Source organism: Marmota flaviventris, chromosome 12 (assembly GCF_047511675.1).
Source record: "Marmota flaviventris isolate mMarFla1 chromosome 12, mMarFla1.hap1, whole genome shotgun sequence".
NCBI classification, from domain to species: Eukaryota; Metazoa; Chordata; class Mammalia; order Rodentia; family Sciuridae; genus Marmota; species Marmota flaviventris.
Window position 1 is genome coordinate 28,036,805 of NC_092509.1, and position 23,203 is coordinate 28,060,007.

Here is a 23,203-nt window from a genome sequence, read left to right on the forward strand (position 1 = left end):
TAATTAAGGGCTGGCTTTCTTTCCATGAGAGTCAATAGCGAGTGACTATATAGAAACACAATTAATTCCACTGCCCTATTTTATTCAGAGGAAATGCCATAAATTGGGACAAAAGTATCAATTATAGGAAAATAAATACTATTCTAAAGCATCACATTTTAATATATTACACTCTTCTAATATGCCTTTCATTCGAAAATCTCTTAAATTATGGAGAGAATTGTCTTACATTTGTTGTATATATTTATGAGGTCAGAAGAAAAATCTCTTCTTATATCTCCAAAATTTATTTTAATTGGAGAGGGGGGGTGTTAAAATAACTTTGCACACTTTGGAAGAAGGGACAATAGAAGTTTTCTTTCTGAAGTGTCCTGAGAATGGTTTGAGAAGTTCGCAACACTTGGGGTAAGCAGAGCTTAAAAGGAAGCCATCAGGGTCTTTTCTAACTATCTGGAATATTTTGTCCGGTATTTTCCTGTCTTAAATTTCAGCAAGCATTTAATGCCACAGCCGTCGTGAGGCATATGAGAAGACTACATCTCGGCAGCAGCCTGGACAGCTCGAATGCAGGTGTCTCAAGCAGCCTCAGTCTGGCCAGCCAAAAAGATTGTGCGTATGTAGCAAAACCAGAATTCTTTAGCGGGCATTTGAGACAAGCCTGGGGCGGAGAGGAGGGAGCTGTCCTGCCCAGTGCCTTCTGTCTGCCAGGCACCTCCCATATTTTATCTCACTTAATGCTCCCAACCACCCTAGGGCTTTATTTTTTTAATTGAACCATTTAATACTCACACACACCAGATATTGTTATTGCCATTTATAGATGAGAAATCCACCTATGGCTCCAGGGCCCTACAGCTGGGCCTGTCTCCGTGAGACCCAGATACTTCGTGGTCTAGCTCCTTCCCCTCCAATTTGCTTTTCATTGTGCAGTAATTTTGTGGATGGAGGAGAGAGTGGTAGGGACTCCTGATGGTTGTTCTCACTGACTTTTAACTTTTTTTTGGTGAGGATGATGATAATTGGAGCTCATTTATTGGAAGTACATTGACTTTGCAATAAAAAAAAATGGTATTAGTCTTTCTTCATCCCTTATCCTTACTTAGCATTGACATCCTCAAGATCTTAGTCCCCCCTCCACTGCCCTCTCTTTACTGTCCTCTCTGTCTCATGCTAGGCCATCCAGTGGCTCCTCTCTGCTTTGGACAGTTGCCTTGATTGTCCCCATCAATTCTCATCTCCCTAACCACTGAGCAGCCCTTCAGCTTGGCTCCACCTTGAACATCAAATTCTTTCCCATTTGGCTCAGAAAAAGTTCTCCTTCCACTAAAGATCATCCCATTTCATTCAGGACTGCAACCCCGCAACACACACAATCACAATCTTCCCAGGATGTATCCATGAGCTTCCTTGACACAGTCACATACACCTGTGGACCACCTTCATGTGTCAATAGAGATCTTTCCCCCACTCTGACCAGAGGGAACCCACAGTTGGTTTTTTATTTAAAGAATTGTGTGTGGGCATTGACGGCAAAGCTCATCTTATTAATTAATTGTATGGATCTCCCTGTGTCTGAGTGTGCAAAGCTCTCTGGGGACATGCACCGCTGGAGCAGCTAATGCAGCCCGCAGCAGGGCCCATGGAGGGTTTGCGTGCAGCCTGGGAGGAATTTTTCCAGGTCAAAGGGCTGCTGATTTCTCACAAGAAAAAGTAAACATTGACCAGTCAATGAGATGCTCACAATGCCAAGTGTTTCTTAGCCCAGAGTATAGACAACACACCAACCAGGGGCCAAAAGAGGATATCTGATTCTTTCTTCATTCTTAAAATGCCTAATTAATGGAGCTGTTGAAAGATTTGAACAATTCTTACAATGACAGTATATGTTCCACACCCAACCAAAGCCTATGCAGTAAGTGCTCAGTAGATGGGCCTACTCATCATGGTGGCCAAGATAAATGCAAAGCATTTATAATTATAATGAAAAAAAAAGAGGAGAGTTGGGTCTATGCATAAAGCATTTTGAACATATTGCAATGGTTTTCCTATGGGGAGGCAAAAATGGAGAGATTGTAGCTCAGTGGTTGAGTGCATACCTGGCATGCGTAAGGACCTGGGTTCAACCCCTAGCACTGAAAAAAAAAACCTTGTAGAGTCACGTGGGTGGGCAAATGTTTGGTCCCCCACAGACCCAACCCATCTGACCCTTGTGATGGGAAAGGGCTGCAAATTTTCTTCTGAATCTCTGAACCCAAGTGTCTGCTCTTCCCCTGCAGGTCTGGAACCTTCCACGCTCTGTAGTTTCATTTCCTCTTCGTCAGGGGTCTCAGGAGTTGGAGCCGAGCGGAGACCCAGGCCCACCACTGTGACGACAGTGCACACTGGAAGCAAGTGACCGGCTCTGGAGGTGGGAACCAGGGGGCGGAGCCAGGGAAGGGGAGCCCTGGGCCACCAAGACCCTGCCCTGCCTGGTGCACCTTCCTGCGTAGGACTGGAAGACACAAGTTTTTTTATGGCCATATTTTATACTGCAATTCTGAAGTGTTCATTTCTCACAAACTCTACTGACTCAAGGGGAGCTGAATTAATAGGACCTGGTGCTGTATATATGAATCTTGCAAAGCTCTAACCGAATGGACCTTCTTCTTCCTCTCCCCCAACTCCACCATTTCCACTCTCTGCAGCGTAGGCAACCGTCTAGGGTGTATTTTTTCATGGAAAAAATATGGTTTCAACTGGATTATTTAAATATTAGTAAATATTGTGCATTAGGATTTTGTTTTCCTTTTAAGAAGTATGTGTTCTTGTTCTATATCTCTCAGTTACATGACCTCTATCGTTTGCTCTTCAATAGTAATTTTATGTTAACCTTTAAGAGATTTTCCCCCCCTCCGGGGAGAATTTCAAGGTATTTTTTAAAATTCTAATAAGAGGATCGAGAATCTGTCTCTAAGGCTGAGAGTGCACTTTACTTCTCTTTCTCTGGAGGGGCAGTTCTGGGGGGTTGGGGAGGAGCCTGCAGAAAACTTTTCCTCGCAGATTCTCCAGCAAAACCCACACCAACCACAGCAGAAACCAAGACACCTGCTCCCCAGAGACCCGGGATCAGCTTCCCAGGCTGACTTTACCAGTCAACGAGATGTCCACAATGCCAAGATTTAGGAGCCTCCCTTACCAAAGGGCAAGCTGCTGTGCTGTTTAAAGTGAACCCATGTGCACCCTTCTTTTCTCATGAGGGAAAACCGACGAAACTCTGATCTCAGCTATGCAGTTTTAAAATTAATCTCTCTTTGTTTTTTAAAGATGCATTTCTAATCTTATACTTAAAATGGCCTCCAACACTCACAAGTTGCTTCTCCATATTTTTACCCTGTTGGTTTATGAATGTTATCTAAGGGAGGGGAGGATAACAGTCCTGAAGAAGGAACCATTTATCTGGGGTGATAAGAAGAAGTGACTACCAAGTGCGCAGGACACTGGCCACCCATGGAAACATTCAGAGATGACCTCAGCCAGGCCCTGCGTGTATGTGAAGGCATCCCTCTCCTCAGTGGAACCGGAAATCAAAAATGCCCCAGTTGGCCTGGTATGAAGGATTTCCCAGGATGTGGAACTCTTAATGTTAAAACCAGGAATGTCCAGGGACACTAGGCCACATTGTGCACCCACGTGGTAGATAGGTGTGCAGGAGAGAGAGAGCAGTGTGCAACAGAGGGCACACTTTCCCAGGAGGCTCTCTATAGACCCAGGCAGGTGGCTCCAAAGCCTCCCTCTGCCTTTGTGCCCATCTAATGCCCCTGGCTCAATTCTGCACAGTCATCCTTGAGCCCACGGAGGGTGTCAGTAGGTCCACCTGATGGTCTAGTGGCCATCCCAGCTGATGGCCTCGCACCCCTCTCCTGTGAATGGCCAGTCATGGAAGGTCCTGTTGGGCAAACCATCTTTGTCACTTCTACACTTTTGCCTACTTTTAGTGCTACACAGCCCTCCCAACACACACACACACACACACACATGCACACACACACATGCACACACATACACAGTGTTATCAGGCTCAGCAGCCCCAGCCTGTCTTCCTAAGGACATTAGTGCAGGATATAGATGAGCAACTGGGAAGAGGGGCAGCTGGTCTACCTGTTCTACATGTGTCACATGCACTCACTGCTTGGCAGGAGTCCTGCTGAGCATCTGCCACACAAGCAAACGGGGTGAAAATTTAAGCTTACCCTCTTCAAAATGTGCAAAAAGTCTAGAAAAAGCCTGTAAAATGATAGCAGGCCCAGTTGAAAATCAAGTGTCATGTAAACTGGAGAAGCATCAACCTCTCCCCCTCAGAAAGACAAGGACATAAGTATTATAAACAGTTCTTGAGAAAACTCTAAGAGGTTGATTAGGATGTTGCTTACCAATAAGTGTCACAGAAACATTCAGGTTCATACAGTATAAGAAAAAAAGTAAATAGAAATTTACTGGGCATCAGATAATCAGCCTGAGTTTGGTACCTGTAATGTTCGTAGAGTTGTTTTTTTTTTTGTTTGTTTGTTTGTTTTTGTTTTTTGCTGTGTGCTACACACAGCATTTGTGTTTAGAAAGCAACATTTAAAACCAGGTTCTGTTATTGGTGATGAAAATAGTTTCTGGAGCTGATGTCTGAGATGCATGTTATATTCAGTTATTTAAAAGTATCTTGTACCTGGAAAATGCAGAACAGGTGAAGGGTGAGCCTGTGCAGGTACCTTCTGAGCTGTCTGGGTCAGTACTTGGCCCTTGGAGTGTCAGGTCCCAATAACAGTGCAAGATGGAGACTGGTTTGGGCCCAGTAGTAGATTCTGCTGATCATGACATCAGGAAGCATCACTGTCTTGATGCCACTGGACTTAGGTTATTTTCCATTGTTTTAGAAAGATGGGGAAGTAAATACCATACGGAAGAGTCTGCCCTTTTGAGAGAGCCCTTGGGATAAAAAGACAAAGGTTCTCTTCCAACCACTTGGCATTATTTATGTTTTATGAGGAAACAAGAAGAGGATGCAGAGTAGACCTTTGCTTACAGCCTCACAAATGGAATGGCAAAGCCCCCCACTGATGTCAGTTCCACTAGGATTAACTGAGCATTTCATACTCTCACCCAGAATGCTCAGCTGAGCCATGGGTAGACACACAGGCCCCATTTCTGGCTTTTTTCTTGACCCCCAAGTCCCCCATTTGGTCTTTCACCTTCTCTGTGCAAATGAATTTATTTCCCCTCACATGGATATTCAATTTTGAATGTGTTCTCGAATCATCTTCCCTTCACTGCCTGTCTGTCTCTCTTGACCCCCTAATCTTCATCTCATAAATGAGGCATTAGGAGCAGCTGGCATTCATCTGGAATTGAGTGGGTGCTATGCTCAGGTCCCACAGGCTATCAGCTTATCACTCTTCACCAAGGTACCTCTAGAGTCTTGGTAGCTCCCTGCTCTGCAGAGCCTTGCTTTCCAGCAGGGACAGTATGCTCTGGAGTCCCAGATTGGGGAGGTCAAGGTAGTTGAGTCTGGGAGGGGCAGGGATACCTAGGTGAAGTGCACTTCACCACAAAACCCCTGAGGAGATCGGGTGCTGCCCAGCTAGAGAGACAGAACCCCCAGGGATGCTTATGGGATTGGCAATAACCAGTGTGTGCTGCTCCTGCCTCCATGGAAACTAGAAAAGACAATATCGCCCTTCATGTCTCCTTTGGAAAGAAAAGAACTATGCTGAAAGCATGTCAAAAATAAAATAACAGAGCAGGTGTGACATAGTGTTCTTGACCTTGATTCCGGTCACTTCTTTAAGAATCTCACCTCAAAAGCATGGAGCAGCTCGTGACTTTGAGAGGGTGCCACTCTCCAGCTAGGTCTTAAGGTAGTGTCCAGGGAGCTTGGCCATCAGGCCTGGGGCAAAAGAAGATGGCTGTGTCAAATAGGCAAAAAGGTTTGGCTCTTAGAAAACATCAGCATTCTGATGAACGCAGTCCACATAGTGAGCCTCGACTTGGTTTACCCAGGACTGATATGCTGTCCACCTGTCCACCTTGGTGCCCAGTATGGCCTGGGTGAATTATGGGTGGGAGAGGGGACTTCTCTCCACTTGTGGAAACAGAAAGAAAAGGCCATATCCCAGGGAAGATGGACTCAGTATTTTAGAGCTTTGGACCCATGGCCCCTTGGATCCAGAGGGCCAGGGCTGAAATAGATTCTCCATGCTGGGGAAGCCACACTGGATCCATTGCTCCAGAGTCAAAGACATGAGACCTGGGGCTAGTGCCTCTGCTTCAGCCCCCAACACCCCTTCCTTCCCATGACCGCCATAGATGCACTGCTGGATATAAGAAAGAAAGTCAAGGGCCAGCAAAGGGCAGCTCCTCCCATTTTCATAAACAGAAATGTACTCCTTCCCAGGTTTGCACACTTACTCCTGGCAAACGCAGTGATGGTCCTCTGATTCAGGCAGTGCACGACCCCTTTGCATGTTCTACTGAAACAGTACTACTTCCTGTTCTGTCTCCTCATACACCACAAAGTTTACCTTTTCCTTAAACACATTCCAGACCAAACACTGTTCAGTTTGTTTCCAAAAGAAAAAAAAAAATGTATATACCTGTATGTAACCCACCACCCTTTTGAGGGAGTACCTGGTCCTAGGTTGGGGCTGTGAATGTACCAGACCTTTGCAAAAGGTGTTCCAATCCTTTGGTTTGCAGAATTGAAAAATGTTGAGATTGGAAAAACAGTTTATTTTTTCAAACTGGGGCTTATCTCCTGATGGCTCCAAGAAGATTTGTATGCAGATGAGTAAGCTCGAAAACTTCAACTCACTCGGTGGCAGGGAGGTCTAAGGAAGAGGAGAAAGAGGAAGATAAAAGCCCACACTCCTTCACCAGGTCCCTTCTTGGTGGTCTCAGTGCATCGTGGTCTGCAGCCCAGGCATACGCACAGCAGCCGGCCCCGCTGGGAAGTCTGCCCTGCATGCTGGCCAAGGCCTGGCCTGCCTCCTGCTCCACATGACAGTCGATGCCTCCAGAATCATCGGGAAGGAGTTAGCCTTTCCCCGACTACCCTGCCTCCTGCAGCAGGAGCAGCACAGCTTGTGGCTCTGGGGGCTCTGCTTTTGCAAATCCAAAGGCTGTGCATTTGGAAGCCAAACATTCAGCATGTGGTTTTGTGGACAAAGCAAACTGCCATGGCTTCTCAGTGTCTGTATCTTTCTACACCAAAGGGACAAACTGTTGCGTTCACCCTTTGTACTAAGGCCGCTTCTGCATATGCCGTACTGTTTTTTAACATTATTTTTTTGTTTCTGGGGAACTTCTCATGTGATTATTATGTCTTCTGATGATTTGCTGTATTATTTTACTTACAGGTGATTTTATTTTCTTATGGACAGGAAAAAAAGAAAATGAGAGGAGTGTTTGAGGCTTTCATCACAGAGATGAGACATCACTAGGGACTCAACAGCCCCAAACACTAGTTGAAGTGCTTCCCAAAGAAAAATCTTAGTTTTGCCAGACCAGCCTTCCAGAAGCCCTGCACTTGGGTGGACAGGGCTTTGGCACAGGGTTGTCAGGCTGCAAAAGAGCTATAGAAGGAAAGAAATGAGTCCTGTATCTCTGAAGCCTGCCACTGTCCTTCCATGGTCTTGGGCTGTTTCAGGGTGACCTGAGATGCTGTCCAAATGTCAACAGAAAGGCAGTAACATGGCAACAGGGTGCTCATTTTGAAAGACAAGGTGGCATGTTTCAGAGAACATTTATCTTAGTCCCACGTTCAGGTGAGAAGACATCAAAGGTACACTCTGCCCAGAATAAACATTGGAACTATTTCCAAATTGGCTTTTGTGGCTACACATAATGTAATTACCCTTCTTTCGGCTCTCCCTCAACAGTGAGCATGTTTTCCAAAAGCTTACAATGTCAAACCCAGGAACATTCCCATGTCGACTACTACCAGCTTGCGGTGGGTTCAATTTTCCCATAAAAACATGCTTGTCCAAAAGAAGGGAAACTGTGCACTTATTCCATGCATGTAATAAACTCTGCAAGAAGTTTAACCCCCATAGGTTTGCGGCATTGCAAAGTTGTTCATGGGTCTATGTAGCAAATGATTCTCTGCCTTGACAATCATGTATACATATCAAGATTTCTATCATAATGATAATGAGGTTGATGACTTCTTGTTTTCCTCCAATAAAGACAATTAATCACCTTCAGATATACGTGGTCTGTTTTTTTCCTCTCTCTGAAGTTTGAATTTGAAGGAAGGGGTTTGGATTGAGACCCTGGAAACTCCTGCATTGCCCCTAAATATTTTATATTGCCTACTCTGGGAGCAGGAAGTGGCAGGGGGCTGGAGCACATCTTGAGTTCAGGGGTGGGGGTGTGCCCAAGTTCAATGCCCACTGGACAGGAAAACTCCCCCATTTTCTTGCTACTGCACAAGTTGGCTGCAGGCGGTCTCAGGAACTCAGATCACACTATGTATTCAAAGGCATTTGGAGGAAAAGCCGATGCTGATTCCTCAGGAAGAACCTCTGAGTAGGGGGGGGCACAGCAGTCCCAGGCTGGAGTAATCCACACTCACACACCTCCACGTCCCCAACACAGCCTATACTTTCAATGCCCAAAGGAAGCTTTTTTTCCAAACAGAAAGCCGCCTGCTTTTTTGTTTAATATATTTTGAGGGAAATTGGGAGAGAGGAATTATAATCCATAATTCATCAGATTTTTTTGTGGTGAGGGAGTCTCAAGACCAGACTCCTCCAGTCCAAATAGGAAGTGGTTGTATAGAGGGGGAAAATGATTGAATATGCATTTGAGAAATGTAGACTCAAAACTGTCCCTTCCAGCCAGTATCAGAAACAATGACATGGATCTTAGGGAAATAAGGACTGGAGTCCAGAAGTAGAGGGGTTACTGTCTGATGTGTTCTTTTAAAATTGATTCTTCTTCTCTTAGACCAGAACCTAATAAGGAGGTGTATCAAAACAAAGGGATCCTTCAGAGGATGGCTAGGTGACATCATTAATGAGATGGGACAAAGAATTTTGTCATTTATGGGACAAAAGAATTTTGGTAGTCTAACCATTTGGGGGGGTAGGGTACCGGGAATTGAACTCAGGGGCACTTGACCACTGAGCCACAGTCTGTTTTGTATTTTATTTAGAGACAGGGTCTCCCTGAGTTGCTTAGTGCCTCACTTTTGCTGAGGCTGGCTTTGAACTCGTGATCCTCCTGCCTCAGCCTCCCTAGCCACTGGGATTACAGGCCTGCGCAACCACACCTGGCAGTCTAAACATTTTTGAAAGGACTATTAATGGTAAAGATGTCCAACAAACTAACTGTAAATCTAGTCCAAAGAAATACACAGAAGTATAAAACTGACCCTAATTGAAAGCAGGTATTTTTAAGGGACTAGGAGTTCAAATGTTTTAAAGTCAAACTTTATTTTTCTTTGCTTGTCCCTCCAGTCACATGGACCAGCACCTCTATCCTTTTGATCCAAGCTCCCTTTGACCCACAAAATATTCCTCTGGCGCTGAAATTCATGCCAAATTTCCTATATTTTAACATGAATTTCAGTCTTAAAAATTATCTTGGAAATATCTGTTGGTGACCAGAACACGCTTACGAGGTGATTTATTAAATCAAGTGCAAAAGTAAACAAATGCCTCCTTACAGTTGTAGGATTGTTCATCCAGGAAAGAGCCACACTGTACTTGATGGCCAAAGCAGGTACAGACTGTGTGTACCCACATCCCCTTGCCTTTCTCTGAAGGATTTCCCAAGAAGGATTACTGTAACATAAAAGCCGTTTCAAAAACCAGAACACATCCATCCCCATGCAGGTCGCCACTCTGCTGGGCTGCTGGCCTTTAAGGTATGTATACTTGGTCAGGAACTGTGCCCAACCACATCTTCTTGCCCACTTGGTTGCAAAACCTATATTGAGCCCCCAGATTGTGCAGTCCCTAAAAGAGTACCCCAATGACACAGTCTCAGCATAGCAGTGTGCGCACACACATGTGTGTATGCCATGCCACAGTCGGGGTTGGCTTCCAATCTGCACCTTCTGTGCCAAGTCGAGCACTAGGGCTTGGAGGACAAGGTGCTTGTTTTCCATTCAATTCATACAAAGACGCCCTTTAGGTCCCCGCTGTCTTGGGTGGGCTCAGAGGACTTTGGAGCATTAGACTATGTGCTGTGTGCCCAGCAGGAACTTTGATCAGGTTTGCAAGGCTGGAGAGAGCTCCAGCTGGGAGCTCAGAAGCCAGGGCCAGACTCCAGTGGGAGTCCATCTGTCCTCTTTTATTCAAGGGTTTGAGAATTGAAGAGCACATTTAGCCTTCAAGAGTCTATCACCCAGGGCTTGGTACACAGAAAAGCACTTTACAGATCTCATTAGGCATCATGCTGTTCCAGAGTGGGTTGGCCTCCCCTGCCTCTCTTCACTGAGATCCATTGGCAGCCCTGAAATTAGACCTAGGGACCCTCAGTCCTCCCTGATCTGTTTTTCCTACAGGGTCCAGCAGTGCTTTTGGGTAAATCCACTCACACTTTCATACATTCATTCATTTATGCATTCAACATTCTTTTGAGCACTTGCCATATTCAGAGTTTTCACTCTGAGAAAATTAAAGTAAATCTCCTACTCTCAAAAGCTGCATGAAGGACAGGAAGAATTTAGGGGGAACAATGTGAGCAGGAGCACAGAGGTGGTGAATGCAGCATCTATTTCACTGGGTGGGCACATAAGATGTGGGCAAACCAAAGGAGAGAGAGGTAGACTGGAGGAGCCTTGTTACTGTCATCAATAATAACCACTGCAACTAGTGTCACTACTGAGGACTTACTGTGCTAAGTGCATTTCATTCAATATCACATTGACCCTCAGCTTTAGCAAGGAAGGGGTTCTGATTATCCAAATGAGTTCAAAAAAGATCAATTATTTACCCAGAGTCAGTTGTATGTGTGAATATAGTTTGAAACTCAGCTTGTGTCGACACAAAAGGCCATTCTGCTGTCCTGCTTCTCATGATTTGGTGCCATCATTGAATTCCAAACCATGACATTTGGATTTTATTTAGTAGGTAACTGGGAGCCATTGCAAATTATTGAGTTGAGGAGTGACATGTCAAATCAGTTAACATTTTGGAACATGACCATTATTAGGGTCCATTCTATACCGCCAAGGGAAATTTATCTTCTGTAATAGCTCAGTCTGGCCTTACATGTGGTCTAATAAAGGAGGACCTGCGGAGAGATCATAATCATTACTGTGTATCAGCCCATATGTTTTCTGTTGTTCACTTTTATTTCTCAGGAGAGATGTCATAGAATCTGGATTTGATCTAGAATCCGAGACGCAGACAATAATGATAACATGGCTGGGTTTTGTTTTTCTATTTTTTTAAAGTCTATTCTCCAGCCCTGATTAATAACGCTGGAAAGTTATGTCTGTGCACATGAAGTTTCATCCCTGACATGCACGCTGCCCTGGTATCTGCTTTTCTTCTCTGAGTTGCCCTCAAAGCTACTGATTTATTTTTTAAGACAGCGTCTCCAATCTCTCCTGTTCTTTCAGCCTCCCCTGAGAGGAACTGCACCGAGCATGAGCTCATCTTTCTAATGTGTCTGCACCAGCAACATATGTTCCAGAAAGACAAGGGGCCAGAAGAGGCAGCTCTTGATCAACAGGTTACAGAGTCCAGATTCCCTTTCTCTCTTGCCCCCCGTCTTTGTTTCCTGCCCCCTCCCTGGAACATTTCTTTGGCTTCAGCAGTACATAGGCTTTCTTGAGCAGGCAGAATCTAAACCTTTTCTTCCCTTGCTGGGTCAGGCTGTTTATATCAGAACACAAGCACACTAGAGATTCTGAGCTGCCAGGCCAATCTGGCTCTAATTATGCAGAAGAGCACTGGGACATCCTCTCTAATGAGGGCCAGCTGTTCCCCAGCAGGGGCACAGGAAGACAGCTGACTTTTGAACCCACCTAGCCCAAGGTGCTTGTCAGGTGGCACTCCCAGGGAGAAGATAGAGCTACCTGGAGTTGACAAAGGCATTAAGAGCCAGGCAATTGGAAAGGGCCCCACTTCCTCCTTGTTGTGTTCCCTGAGCTGCAGCCTAGGGCCTCTCACACTTCATCTCTTGGGATTCAGCTAAAATGCAGATTTTGATTTAGCAATTCAGCTGGGGTCAGAACTGCTGCATCTCTAACATGCTCCCAGGAGGCTCCTCTGCTGCTGGTCCCTGGACCACCTTTGAGTAGCAGCAAGGGGAGCTCTGGGGAGTCTCTTCCAGTGATTCTCATCCATGTGGCATGTTCAGATCACCTTGGGAGCATTTCGAAAATTTTAAGGTCCAAGTCAATTGAACTAGGACCACTGGTGATTCTCAAGTACCACTGGGACGGAACTATCGCAGCCAAATCATCACACCACCTTGAGCTGGGAGATTGAGCAGCTACCTGGAAACTCCATGGCTTCCAACTAAGCAAATCTGGACTGGAACTATAAATGATAACCAGCCTTTCTCTAAAAGAGTCCAGGATATAGTCCAGCCCAATTTTTCCCGGTCTTGCTTCAGCCAGCGTATGGTATATCCTCTTGTCTGAATTAATCTTCTGTCTTTTACCAGTCCTCCTGGACCCTCCCTCTGAACCTTCTGGAACTCATTGACCCTCATCAGCAAAATCTCCTAAATTCTGTGTAGATGGAGAGAGACAGAGAGAAGTTCCCCTGCAAAGCCGGGGGGAACCCAGAGACCTGGCCACCGAGTGGCTGGTTGCAGACTAGACAACCCCAGCCCACAGTTATTATCATATCATCTATTATCATGGGAATTGACAGATTTTTGCAGTGGTCTATTACCAGCCGCTGTTTCAAACATCCCCCAAATACTAACTCCTTTTCTCATAACAACCCTACTCAATGGTTCCATTTTAGATGAAGAAAACTGAGGCACAAAAAGGTCAAAAGCCTTGTCCCAGCCACACCAATAGTAAGGGACTGTTATGGATTAAATTGCATTCCCTCCCCTCAATTTCCATGTTGAAGTACTAACCCTCGATCCCCTCATTTTCTTCAATCCATTTCTACCTTTTCTGGTGTATTTCCATCCATGTCAGCTATCTATCAGCTGTGTGGCAATAAGCGATTCTAACTATAAATATGGACTGTCGCATGGCTTCTGTGTTCAGGAGTCAGGGTGCAGCTTGGCTGGGTGCCACTGGTTCCAGGACTCTCAGAGGCTGTGGTCCAGCTGCTGTCAGCTGGGGCCACAGTATCTCAGGACTAGAGCAGGACTGAAGGACTGCATGCAGCCCACTCATGGCCATGGCTAGGCTTTCGTCCCTGGCACCTCATGGTAGAAGTCTCATTCCTTACCATACCATGTGGGCCTGCTCACTAGGAAATGAGGTGATCTGAGAGAGAAATGCCCCAGATGGATGGAAGGTGCCGTCTTTCTGTAACATATTGTGGAGAGGTACCCCACTACTTCTGCCATTCTTTGTTCATTAGAAGCAAGTCAGTGAGCCCAGCCCACACTCAAGGGAAGGGTTGCTCAAAAGTGCCAGGGACCAGGCTGCAGGGACCACAGGGGGCTCTAAAAGTCTGCCCACCACACCATCTTCCTGCTGTCCATGTGCTCCTGACTGCATAGTAGTCCTCGTTGAACAGAAAGACAGGTTGAGCCTGGGCTGCAGACTCTAAGTGTACGCAGGGTGGTGGAGACACTGGAGGGTGGGAAACACCAAGTGGTTCTCAAAGCTACACACCTATGTCTTGAAATCTATTGTTTGGGTTGAGGATGTAGCCCAGTGGTAGAGCAACTGCCCTGCATGTGCAAGGCCCTGGGTTTCAGATCTAGAACCACAAAGTAAGTAAATAAGTAAATAATTCTGTTTTCTGCAAGAGCATAGTACAAAACACTAACAGCATTAACAAATTGTCCCGAGGTTGTTTGAAGCTGCAACTGAGAAGGAGTTTTGAACCCTCCAAAGAAAAATTAGCTTGAGCCAAACACCTCAAGTCCAAAGGCACACACGGTCCACCAAATGGCAAAGTATATGGTGCTTTTTAAAGAGCATGTGGGTACTGATCCTCCACGTAGAAATGGAAAATAAGTCCTTGAAGTGAGGATTAAACCCACCTGCAGAGGCTACCTGGGAAGAGGTCAGGTGGACTGGATCCCCTGTCTGATGAAGAGCAGGGACAAGCTCCCAGGCAAAATGTGCAGCTGGACTGAGTAGAGGTGGCCCTGCCCTCTGATATGCATGCACAGAGGAGGGGTTACAGGATCTGAAGCACTTTGCCATGAATGACCACAGGGTCCTCAGAACAGCCCCTGGAGATAAGTGGGGATGGCACAGATCACAGCTCTGCCACATACATGACGAACCTGAGTCTGAGACAGAGAAAGTGACATGTAAGGGTCACAGTCAGTTCTGCTCAGGGCCAGTGCAGCATCTCTCACCTGCAACCCAATAGACTGGAAAGTAGCAGCGGAAACCCGCTAAAAAAAGGGCCTAGAAGAAAATTAGAAAGTGAATTTTCACTGAGGCCTCCCCAGTGCAGGTGACACAACCCACAGCAGGCGGGATACTGAGAGGAGGAGGTGGACGGGGCGCATCCTGTGTCTTTCCTCACCTGCTCTCTGGGTTGAGTTTCCAGCTGTCAACTCCTTGGCCACTCACAAGCAAAGCATAAGCACCGTGAAGGCTTGTTCCTCTCCATCGGTACCCCCTCCATCTTCTCAGGGAGGATATTTGCATTCAACAGAAACTTCCTGAGTACTTCCTGAAACATACCAGGAACCCCCACCCAAAAGACCCTTGCCATGATTCAGCTTCTCCAAAGACCCTCCCCATAATTACCCTAAAGTCTCCAAGAGTGTCAAAAGAATATCAGCAAGGTTTCCACAGAGGGCATTGTGGTTTGAAACTTCCTCTTTCTTGGACGTGCCAAGTTTGCAAACAAAGGTGTGATAGAGTGTGTCTCCAGGAGAACTTGTTGCTATGCAAAAGATGCTATCTCTATTTTCTTGGTAAAAACTTGTAAAACATCTGTCCAGCCTCAGAGTCTAGGACAGAGAGTCACTGTTACATACCCACCCACTGAAATGTAACCACCCCACTGAGTATTTAAATTTAAAGAATTTCCAGACTCGGGGTCCAGAAATTTTGAGGCATGAGCCCCTCTGGACCACTGCAGCTTAAATAAACCTGTTTATTGAAAATTCCTTGGGTATCCAGCCTAATCTGTCCTATATCACTCCTACATGCTGGACCCTGATCCATGCCCTGAGGATACGGAAGAGAGTAACACACACACACACACACACATACACACACAAGCATCCTCACTGAGTTTCCATTCATTTCCCCAATTTTCCCCATCTCCCTTTTATGGCAGGTTATAACAGGTTGCCAGGTGAGTTCTTTGTCTCAAAAATTTGAAGAATGAAATCCAGGGACACAAGGGTGACAGTAAAGTAACAAAATTTACTAGAATAATAGAAAGAAAGAAAGAAAAAACAGAGGTCCTGAAGAGAGAGAAGTCCAAAGAGAGGGTTGCCAATGCGTGTCGGTTGTCCAGGGTTTTCATGGACTTGATCTGTCCCAATAGTTGATTGGGGGAGTATAGAATTCAGAAAGGGGCCAATCAATTCTATTTTGTCTTCTACTAATCTGGGGACAGTAGTCTCCAAGCCTTTATCAACATAAGGATGGGGGTGAGGGTTTGTTGGCTCAAGAGCAAGTGCTTTAGAGAAGATTTTGTGGAAGCTAGAGGGGAAAGGAAAAGTGTGTGTGTGGTGGGGGGGACATGAAAATCAAAGGGAGATCAATAGAGGAAAGGGAGGGGAGGAAATGAAAAAAAACCCCGGGGAGTTACATTGGCCAAATTATATTGTTATATTGTGTGCATGTATGAATATGTAACAACAAATCCCACCATTATGTACAACTATAATGCACCAATTTAAAAAATGAGGAAAAAAAAGTCTACTTGTCTGGGATCATTGAGCACTAGACATTATCTAGCTCTGTCTCATCATAAGCCAAAAATTCTCTATATTTCTCATGGTGATTTCCTCCACATCAGCCACTGAGGGAAGGTCTTTGAACCCAAGGGGAGTCCAGAAACTTGGTCCTAGTCCCGGATGTATCACTAATGAGCTTTATAATCTTGGGTGATTCATTCCAATCTTTGTCCTTCTGTTTTCCATTTATACATTGACTACATGAATTTGACAAGAAGACCTCTAAGGTAAACTTTAGCCCTTCAAAACTTTCTGGCTGTTGCTCAGACATAGCCCAAGTGCCATGTTAGAATTACAATGGGTTCCAGCACCCCTCTTGGGTCTTGCTCTTTGCCTGGAAAAAGGTGTTGCCAAGTCAGGTGTGCTGTTTCCTGAGTAACATGGGAAAAAAATCAGCTGAGCCCAGGAATTTCAGGGTGTGTTTTTTGTTTTGTTTTGTTTTTCAAACTTGGATCCCAGCCCAGAACAGAGAAGAAAAAGAGGTAAAACTTTTCTAGTCGTCATGAAATGCACATTTCCTGCTACTCCCCTCCAAGTCTGGTGTTAAATTAACAAACTCAAATGTGTACATTAACAAGATGACTCAGGCTCGGGGAATGTGGGTAGCATGACACTAGTTTTAAATAATGGCAGTAAGAGGACTTTTCTGGTCCTTTTGTTGACAAAAGACAGCAAGACATCATTAATCTAGGTCAGTGATCTCTAAACAGTTTTGATTGTGAATCCTGATGATAAAATATTTTTGAGCATGTTCCTAATATATGGATGTTTATGTACTTGGAAATTATAGTACTAAACCTACTTATGAACATATAACACACACAAACACAAAGTCGGGAAATTAAAGGGACAAGATCAGAACAAAAGAAACTCTCTTCCACAGAACAAAGTTTTTATCTTTGCTACATTAATGTGGGGTTTTAATCATGATTTAAGAGTTTGTAACACAGCAAATTAAAATTTAGCTTTCAAGTCTAGTGGATCTAAATTCTTGATTTTTAAGTGTTCTTGAAAGTGAAAAAGTTATGATTCAAAAAAACATAGATCTAAATGGAAGAAGTCTATCATTAGAGGTGCTTGTAATTAGGGACATGACCATATGCAAATTGGAAACTTATAAGACTGAAGGTAGGGACATTGCAGGTGGTTCCTTCTTTCCCATTTCTTTTCTTTCCTTCTGCCAAGGGCTTTTGTACCTCTTTAAATCAAGCCTCATGAACCTGCAACTATAATTCATGCACAAACAATTCTCTTAGTCTATTTTTTAAAAATAGGTTAATATTATGGTTAATATTTATATTTAATTCTTTATAAAGACAAATCTTTTGAGAATTTACAACTGGATGGAAAATAGAAGGTTTTTCTCTTGGTTAAGGTACTCCTGGGGAGCTTATAGCTTCAGACCACCAGAGAAACTTGGAGAACATGGCCCCTTTTCATGGAACTCAGCCTAGTATTGAGCAGAATCGACAAAGAGACAGCGCAAAAACCTTTAAAATAATTTTTTATTTTATTAATCAATGCTATAGTTTGGGTGTGAGGTGTACTCCAAAAGCTCATGTGTAAGACCATGTAAGAACTTTAAGAGGAGAAATGATTGGTTGTGAGAGTCTTAGCCCAATCCATGAATTAATCCCTGATAGGGATTAACTGAGTGGTAACTGAAATGGTGGGGTGTGGCTGGAGGAGGTAGAAATTGGGTTGTGACTTTGGGGTACATATTTGTATCTGGCAAGTGGAATCCTCTCTCTCTGCTGTCTGATCATCATGTGAGCTGCTTCTCTTTGCCACACTCTTCTGCCATGATGTCCTGTCTCACCTTGAGCCCCGAGGAATGGAGCCAGCCACTTATGGACTAACACCTTTGAAACTGTGAGCCCCTAAATAAACCTTTCTTCCTCTACAGTTGTTCTGGTCAGATCTTAATCACATCAGTGGAAAAGCTGACTAAAACAATCAAAGTGGCATCTATGTCTTTATAATAACTGATTAATACATGCAGGAGACATTTCATCCATCCACAGGCAAGGCTTAGAATACTTAGGAATCAGACAACCCTCACAACCAGTCTGTAGCCTAGACTGTAACCAAGACCCCTTTAAGGACACTGCCTCAGTGGCAGGGAAAGTACTTCCAGACCTCCTGGTGACTGTCTTGAAAACCCAAGCCTACCACACAGCGGTAAATCTTACACTAATCTAGGAGTTAAATGGGCACTGTGAAATTGTGAGTCCTTTTCTGGTTCCAGTCTGCTTGCTGACTGATGTTTGTGACCTGTGGTACAAAGAGTTAAATGGAGAGAGATGCAGATAAGATGCTTAACCAGAAAGAGCACCATCTGTGGTATTACTGAGGCCTAAAGACGTCCCCTAGTGCAGGGCTTCCTGAACTTAAATGTGCACACGAAAAATTGGGGCATCTTTGTTAACATGAAGATCATGATTCAGTCACTCTGGGATGGGACCTGAGATTCTGTATTTCTAGTAAGTTCCCAGGAAGCCCAGGCACTGCTGGCCAAAACCCATGCACCCTGAGTAACCAGCCCCAGCATATGTGCCTCTTCAACAAGGAACACAGTCTTTCTTGGACCTGTTTGCTGACAGAAATCAACAAGTGAGGAATCAAAGAAGAAGATGGTGTTGGTGAGCTATACATAAAGCACAGGAGTTATAGGTAGTAATTAATTATCAAGAGGTTGGCTGCCCAACAAACTACCAACTCCTCAGTGATACCTCCATGCCACAGTCTGGCTGGGCACAAATAACCGGGAGGTCTAGCCACTTGTAGATTCAAGCATGAACGAACTTTATCTTCAAACTCACACGAACGCCACCCACGCGACCCTCCAGGAACTCTGCGAGCTCAACCGGAACTCAACCAACCCACTGCGAACTCTCTAGGAACTCCGCGAGAGCTCAAAAATAGCAGGCACCGGAGGCAGCAGGAACCGCCCCTTCTGGCAAAATGCCAGGCACCATCTTGACCTGGCCGTGGCTCTCAACACCTTCAGCCTAATAAGATGGCAACTCTGGGTTAAATGCCTTTTGGCTGCTGCATCCTCTGAGGAGCAGATCTAGCAGCCAAACTGGAGTAGAGCTCCTGGGCACCACAGCGCCCTCTGCCGGCAGGAGGAAATTACAGGGGAGACCAGGTGCTCTTTAGGGAAGAAGCCACTGCTGAGTCTCTGGTCAAAGATGTGAAGGGAAATAGCCCCTCAGTTTGGGCTGTGGCCACATAGCCTTCTACTGTAGCTCTTCATGGAAGGAAGGGACAATCACTCTGTGGCTTAGCCTGTTACAACTCTAGCAAGAACAAGAGGGTCAGGAGTGCTCAGCAGGACTCTTCGGGCATCCTCTCCAACCTACAAGGTAAGATCCAGGGGACAAAAGGGGTAGTCATTGCTTTCTCTGGAGACCACATAGCTGGTTCTCCTTATGTTCTCCTCAGAGACCCTCCACCCCCCACCACAACTGCAAAGTAGCTAAAAGTAGCTGGAAACTTCTATTGTCATTTTTTTTTTTTTTTAATGGAGATTAAAGATTACTCTCTGGCAGGGTCTCCCTTTAGACTCAATCTCTAGCAGAGAGAAATGCTGTGGACTAGGAAAACTGTGTGATGTTAAATTTGGGTAAAGCAGAGCAAGGTGCCCCAGCACCCCAGAGATTAGTATGTGCCGTCCTGTTTTTCCCAGGGAATATGAAATGGTTTTGGAACATTTCCTAAAGTGGCTGTGAATTAGCTTGTGATGTTCTTAAAGGCACCCTCCTACAGATTCACACTTGGAGCAGACTTGAGGAGGCTACTAGGTTAATTTCCTCATTTAGGATGAGCAGCTGCACCCTCTGGCTTCCTCTTACCCCCAGCTCTTTTGTTACAAATCTAAACAGTGAAGAGTGGATAGGAGGGACACGGGAGCAAGGACCATGACTCTTTGGCTCTCCACCATCATATCCCCAGTGTACTGGTGAGCACTAAATATCCATTTGTTAGATGAATCACTGATTTACTGAGTCAGTGATGGGAATGACAGCAGTGGCTCTTAGCTGGGCAGCCTCCGTGACAGTCTCAGATCCTGGATGAATGCCAATGATTCCCTAATGCTGTTCACCTCTGGGTATTTTTTCCCAAAGCCAGGGCATTTGGGCACTGACTTCCTCAGCTCAAGTTCATGTTCCCTTTATCCAAGCTCTGCACTCCCTCTGGTCATTCATTCAAGGCTTTTACACTTGAAAACATGATGGTGCACAACAGAGCATTCCAGTCAAGTATTTAAGAACTGTAGGGGCTTCTGGGAAACACTGGGAACAGGAGTCCACCAGCGTGCTTGGACCTTGCTTAAGCATGGATGAGGCCCACTCGCCACCAGTACAGACGTCTCCCAGCCTTCAGTTTCAGACATGCCTGGCCCGTGAGCAGTCTTCACGACAACTTCAAAGGGCAGTGAGCCAAATCAATTCCATCAGAGACAGTTCCAGATGTTTCCTTTCAGCCTGTTGATTGTGTGCGTCTGATATATCCTAGAGGCCTAGGAGAACATGAGAAACTTTGAGGGCCTGGTCAGGAACAGGCAGGGTGTTCCCCTAAAGGGGGAAGGGGATGGAGCAGAGGTTTCACTGGCAAATAGAAAGAGGGATGCAAAACCACCCCTGGCTCTGGTGTCTTGTTGATGATTTTGACTCTGAGAAGGGTCTACTCTTCTGAAAATGAATTGGAATGGAAAATGATGAAGAGAAGTTGGATCCAGTAAGGATGTGCCCTGGCAGATCCCTTAGACCTAAGGGGTGGGCTGTCTGCCCACAGTGAGAGCCGGGAAGAAAAGCTGTCCTTGGTTATCACAGAAGCACATCTCAGCCACTTTTATCCCTCCCAGCCTTGCCCAGCCCCTCCCTCCTTCTCAGCTTTCTAAAGAGAATTTTCTTTGCTCAGGGAACAGGAGCTGAGCTACAGGCACGAAGCCTGCATTTCTCTCAGCCAGATGCTTTGTTTATTCTGGCACCTGCCACAATGGGCCAGAATGGCCTCTGAGTCTGCTTCCCTGTGGCCCAAACACCTGCCAGCCCCAGGGCCACTCATGGGCAAGCTGAGATTAAGGTCCACAGCTGTGTGGCAGGTGAGCCAGCAAGGCGGCCCAGCAGTCAGCCTGCCTGCGGGCTAATCCCCTTCTGGGGATGATTTGCTTACTCCATTGGGAAAGACCTTTCTCATTTCTTGTTTTAACACTTCTGACTGGGCTGAATCTTAAGGCCCAGCTCAGCGGCTCCTGCCTTGGCTGAACATTGGAAGCTCCTGCGTGCATTTTCTCTGGTTGTGATTTCATTGCTTTGAGTGTGACCTGGACATTGGAATGCTTAGGGGCTCCCTTAGGTGATACTACTATTCAGCAACAGTGGGACACCCTGAGCAGCTGAAGTATTGATCCATCTGATGAGGATTAAAGAGCCTGACCCCAAACCTCCCTAGGTTTCTCCTCTGGTTTGTACAAAGCAGGGTTAACTTGGAGAAGAAAGATTTAATTAGGATGCTTCTGTCTATGACTCCATGGAAACTTTCCTTGTTCTGTTTTTTTTTCCGTGTTCTTTAAGGGCAAATCCACCCACTGACTGCTCTCTTTCCTTCTGAGCAGAGAATTTTAAAACATTGTTGACACAATTAACATAATATTGCCAAATAAAAGCTATTTACTTTCCCGGTGAAATTTGAATTTCAGAAAATCAATTAATTTTTTAAATATAATTATGGCCCATGCACTATTTGGGATATACTTATACTAAGAAAATATTCAAATTTAGTTAGGCAGCCTATTGGACAAACCTGGTGACTACAGTAGATCTACTAATCAGAATGATATTCTTTCTGTTACAAAGGACAAAAACAACTCAAATTAGGCAAATAGGGTATAAAAGGAATTAATTGACTCATCTAACTAAAAAGTCCATGTATGATTAGGCAGTATTTAGATGTATCCTCTGATCTTTCTCCATCTCTTAAGCTCTTCCTTTCTCCTTGAGATCTTTCCAGATATTAGGGAAGAAGGAGGTCCCTGATAGCTCTGCCCTAAGAAAAGAGAGAAAAAAAATTTCTCCTGAGAACCCCAAGAAACAAGGAAAATTGGTGTTTTAGCTTTTTTCACGGCTGTAACCAAAGGACCTGACAAGAACAATTTTAGAGGAAGACAAATTTATTTGTTGCTCATGGTTTTAGAGATCTCAGTCCTTAGATGGCTGACTGCATTCCTCGGGGCCTGAGGAGGGCAGGACATCGTGATGAAAGAGTATGGTGGAGAAAAGCAGCTCACAACATGGCACCAGGAAGCAGAGAGAGCTCTACTCAACAAGGACAGCATATAAACCCCAAAGACATACCCCCAGGGCCCCACCTCCTCCAGCCACACTCTACCCACCTACAGTTACCACCAATAATTAATTCCTATCAGACGATTATGGCACTGAGGAGGTTAAACTTTTTATAACCCAATCATGGCTAAACTTTCCTGCATTGTCTCACACATAAGCTTTTGGGGAGACACCTCTTATCAAAACCACAACAACTGGTTTTTCTAGCTCAAGTCATGTGTCCATTCCTGAACCGAGGAAATTGGTTCCAGGACTTTGTGGATACCATAATCTGCTAGTGCTCAAATTCCTTCTATAAAATGGTGTGATATTTGCCTAGAACCTGAGCATATCCTCCTGTATACTTTCAATCACCTCTAGAGTCTATATAATACCTAATAAATGTAAATGCTATGTAAATAATGACTATGCTGCATTGTTCAGGAATAATAACAAGACAGTACAAATTCCTTTTTTTCAAGTATTTTCCACCCATGGCGTGTTGAATCCATGGATGCAGAGCCCACTGATACTGAGAGCTGATGTTCTCTGCTCCAAGCTGTTCACATGATCCCTTCTCACATTACATGGATTGATCAGCATTATAATGAGCCAGGGATTAGGTGGTTTTCTAAGGGAAAGGATTTTGAGCAAACAGATGTCTATCTACTATATTCTACAGAAGAAAAAAGCCACTTCTTGGTCATCCCAAATGTGCACATATACTGCCTAAGGAAGGGATACTCTAAATTAGGATAGTATTATGATTTGGATCTGGAGTATCCATCAAAAAGCTCATGTGTTAGTTAATGCAA

The 23,203-nt window shown here is 44.9% G+C and overlaps 1 protein-coding gene across 3 annotated transcripts in view; it reads left to right on the forward strand.

Moving 5' to 3' along the window:
- Camk1d (calcium/calmodulin dependent protein kinase ID) overlaps window positions 1–8,228 on the forward strand; it is a 388,616-nt gene extending 380,388 nt beyond the window's left edge. Inside the window, exons 10-11 of one of the 3 annotated variants that reach the window (XM_027944816.3) lie at window positions 492–609; window positions 2,277–8,228. In XM_027944816.3, the coding sequence (XP_027800617.1) occupies window positions 492–609; window positions 2,277–2,395 (237 nt within the window). In that variant the 3' untranslated portion in view covers window positions 2,396–8,228. Of the gene's footprint in view, window positions 1–491; window positions 614–2,276 lie in introns of all 3 variants that reach the window. The other 2 variants (XM_027944819.3, XM_027944817.3) reach the window with 2 other exon arrangements.
- The last annotated feature ends 14,975 nt before the right edge of the window (window positions 8,229–23,203 follow it).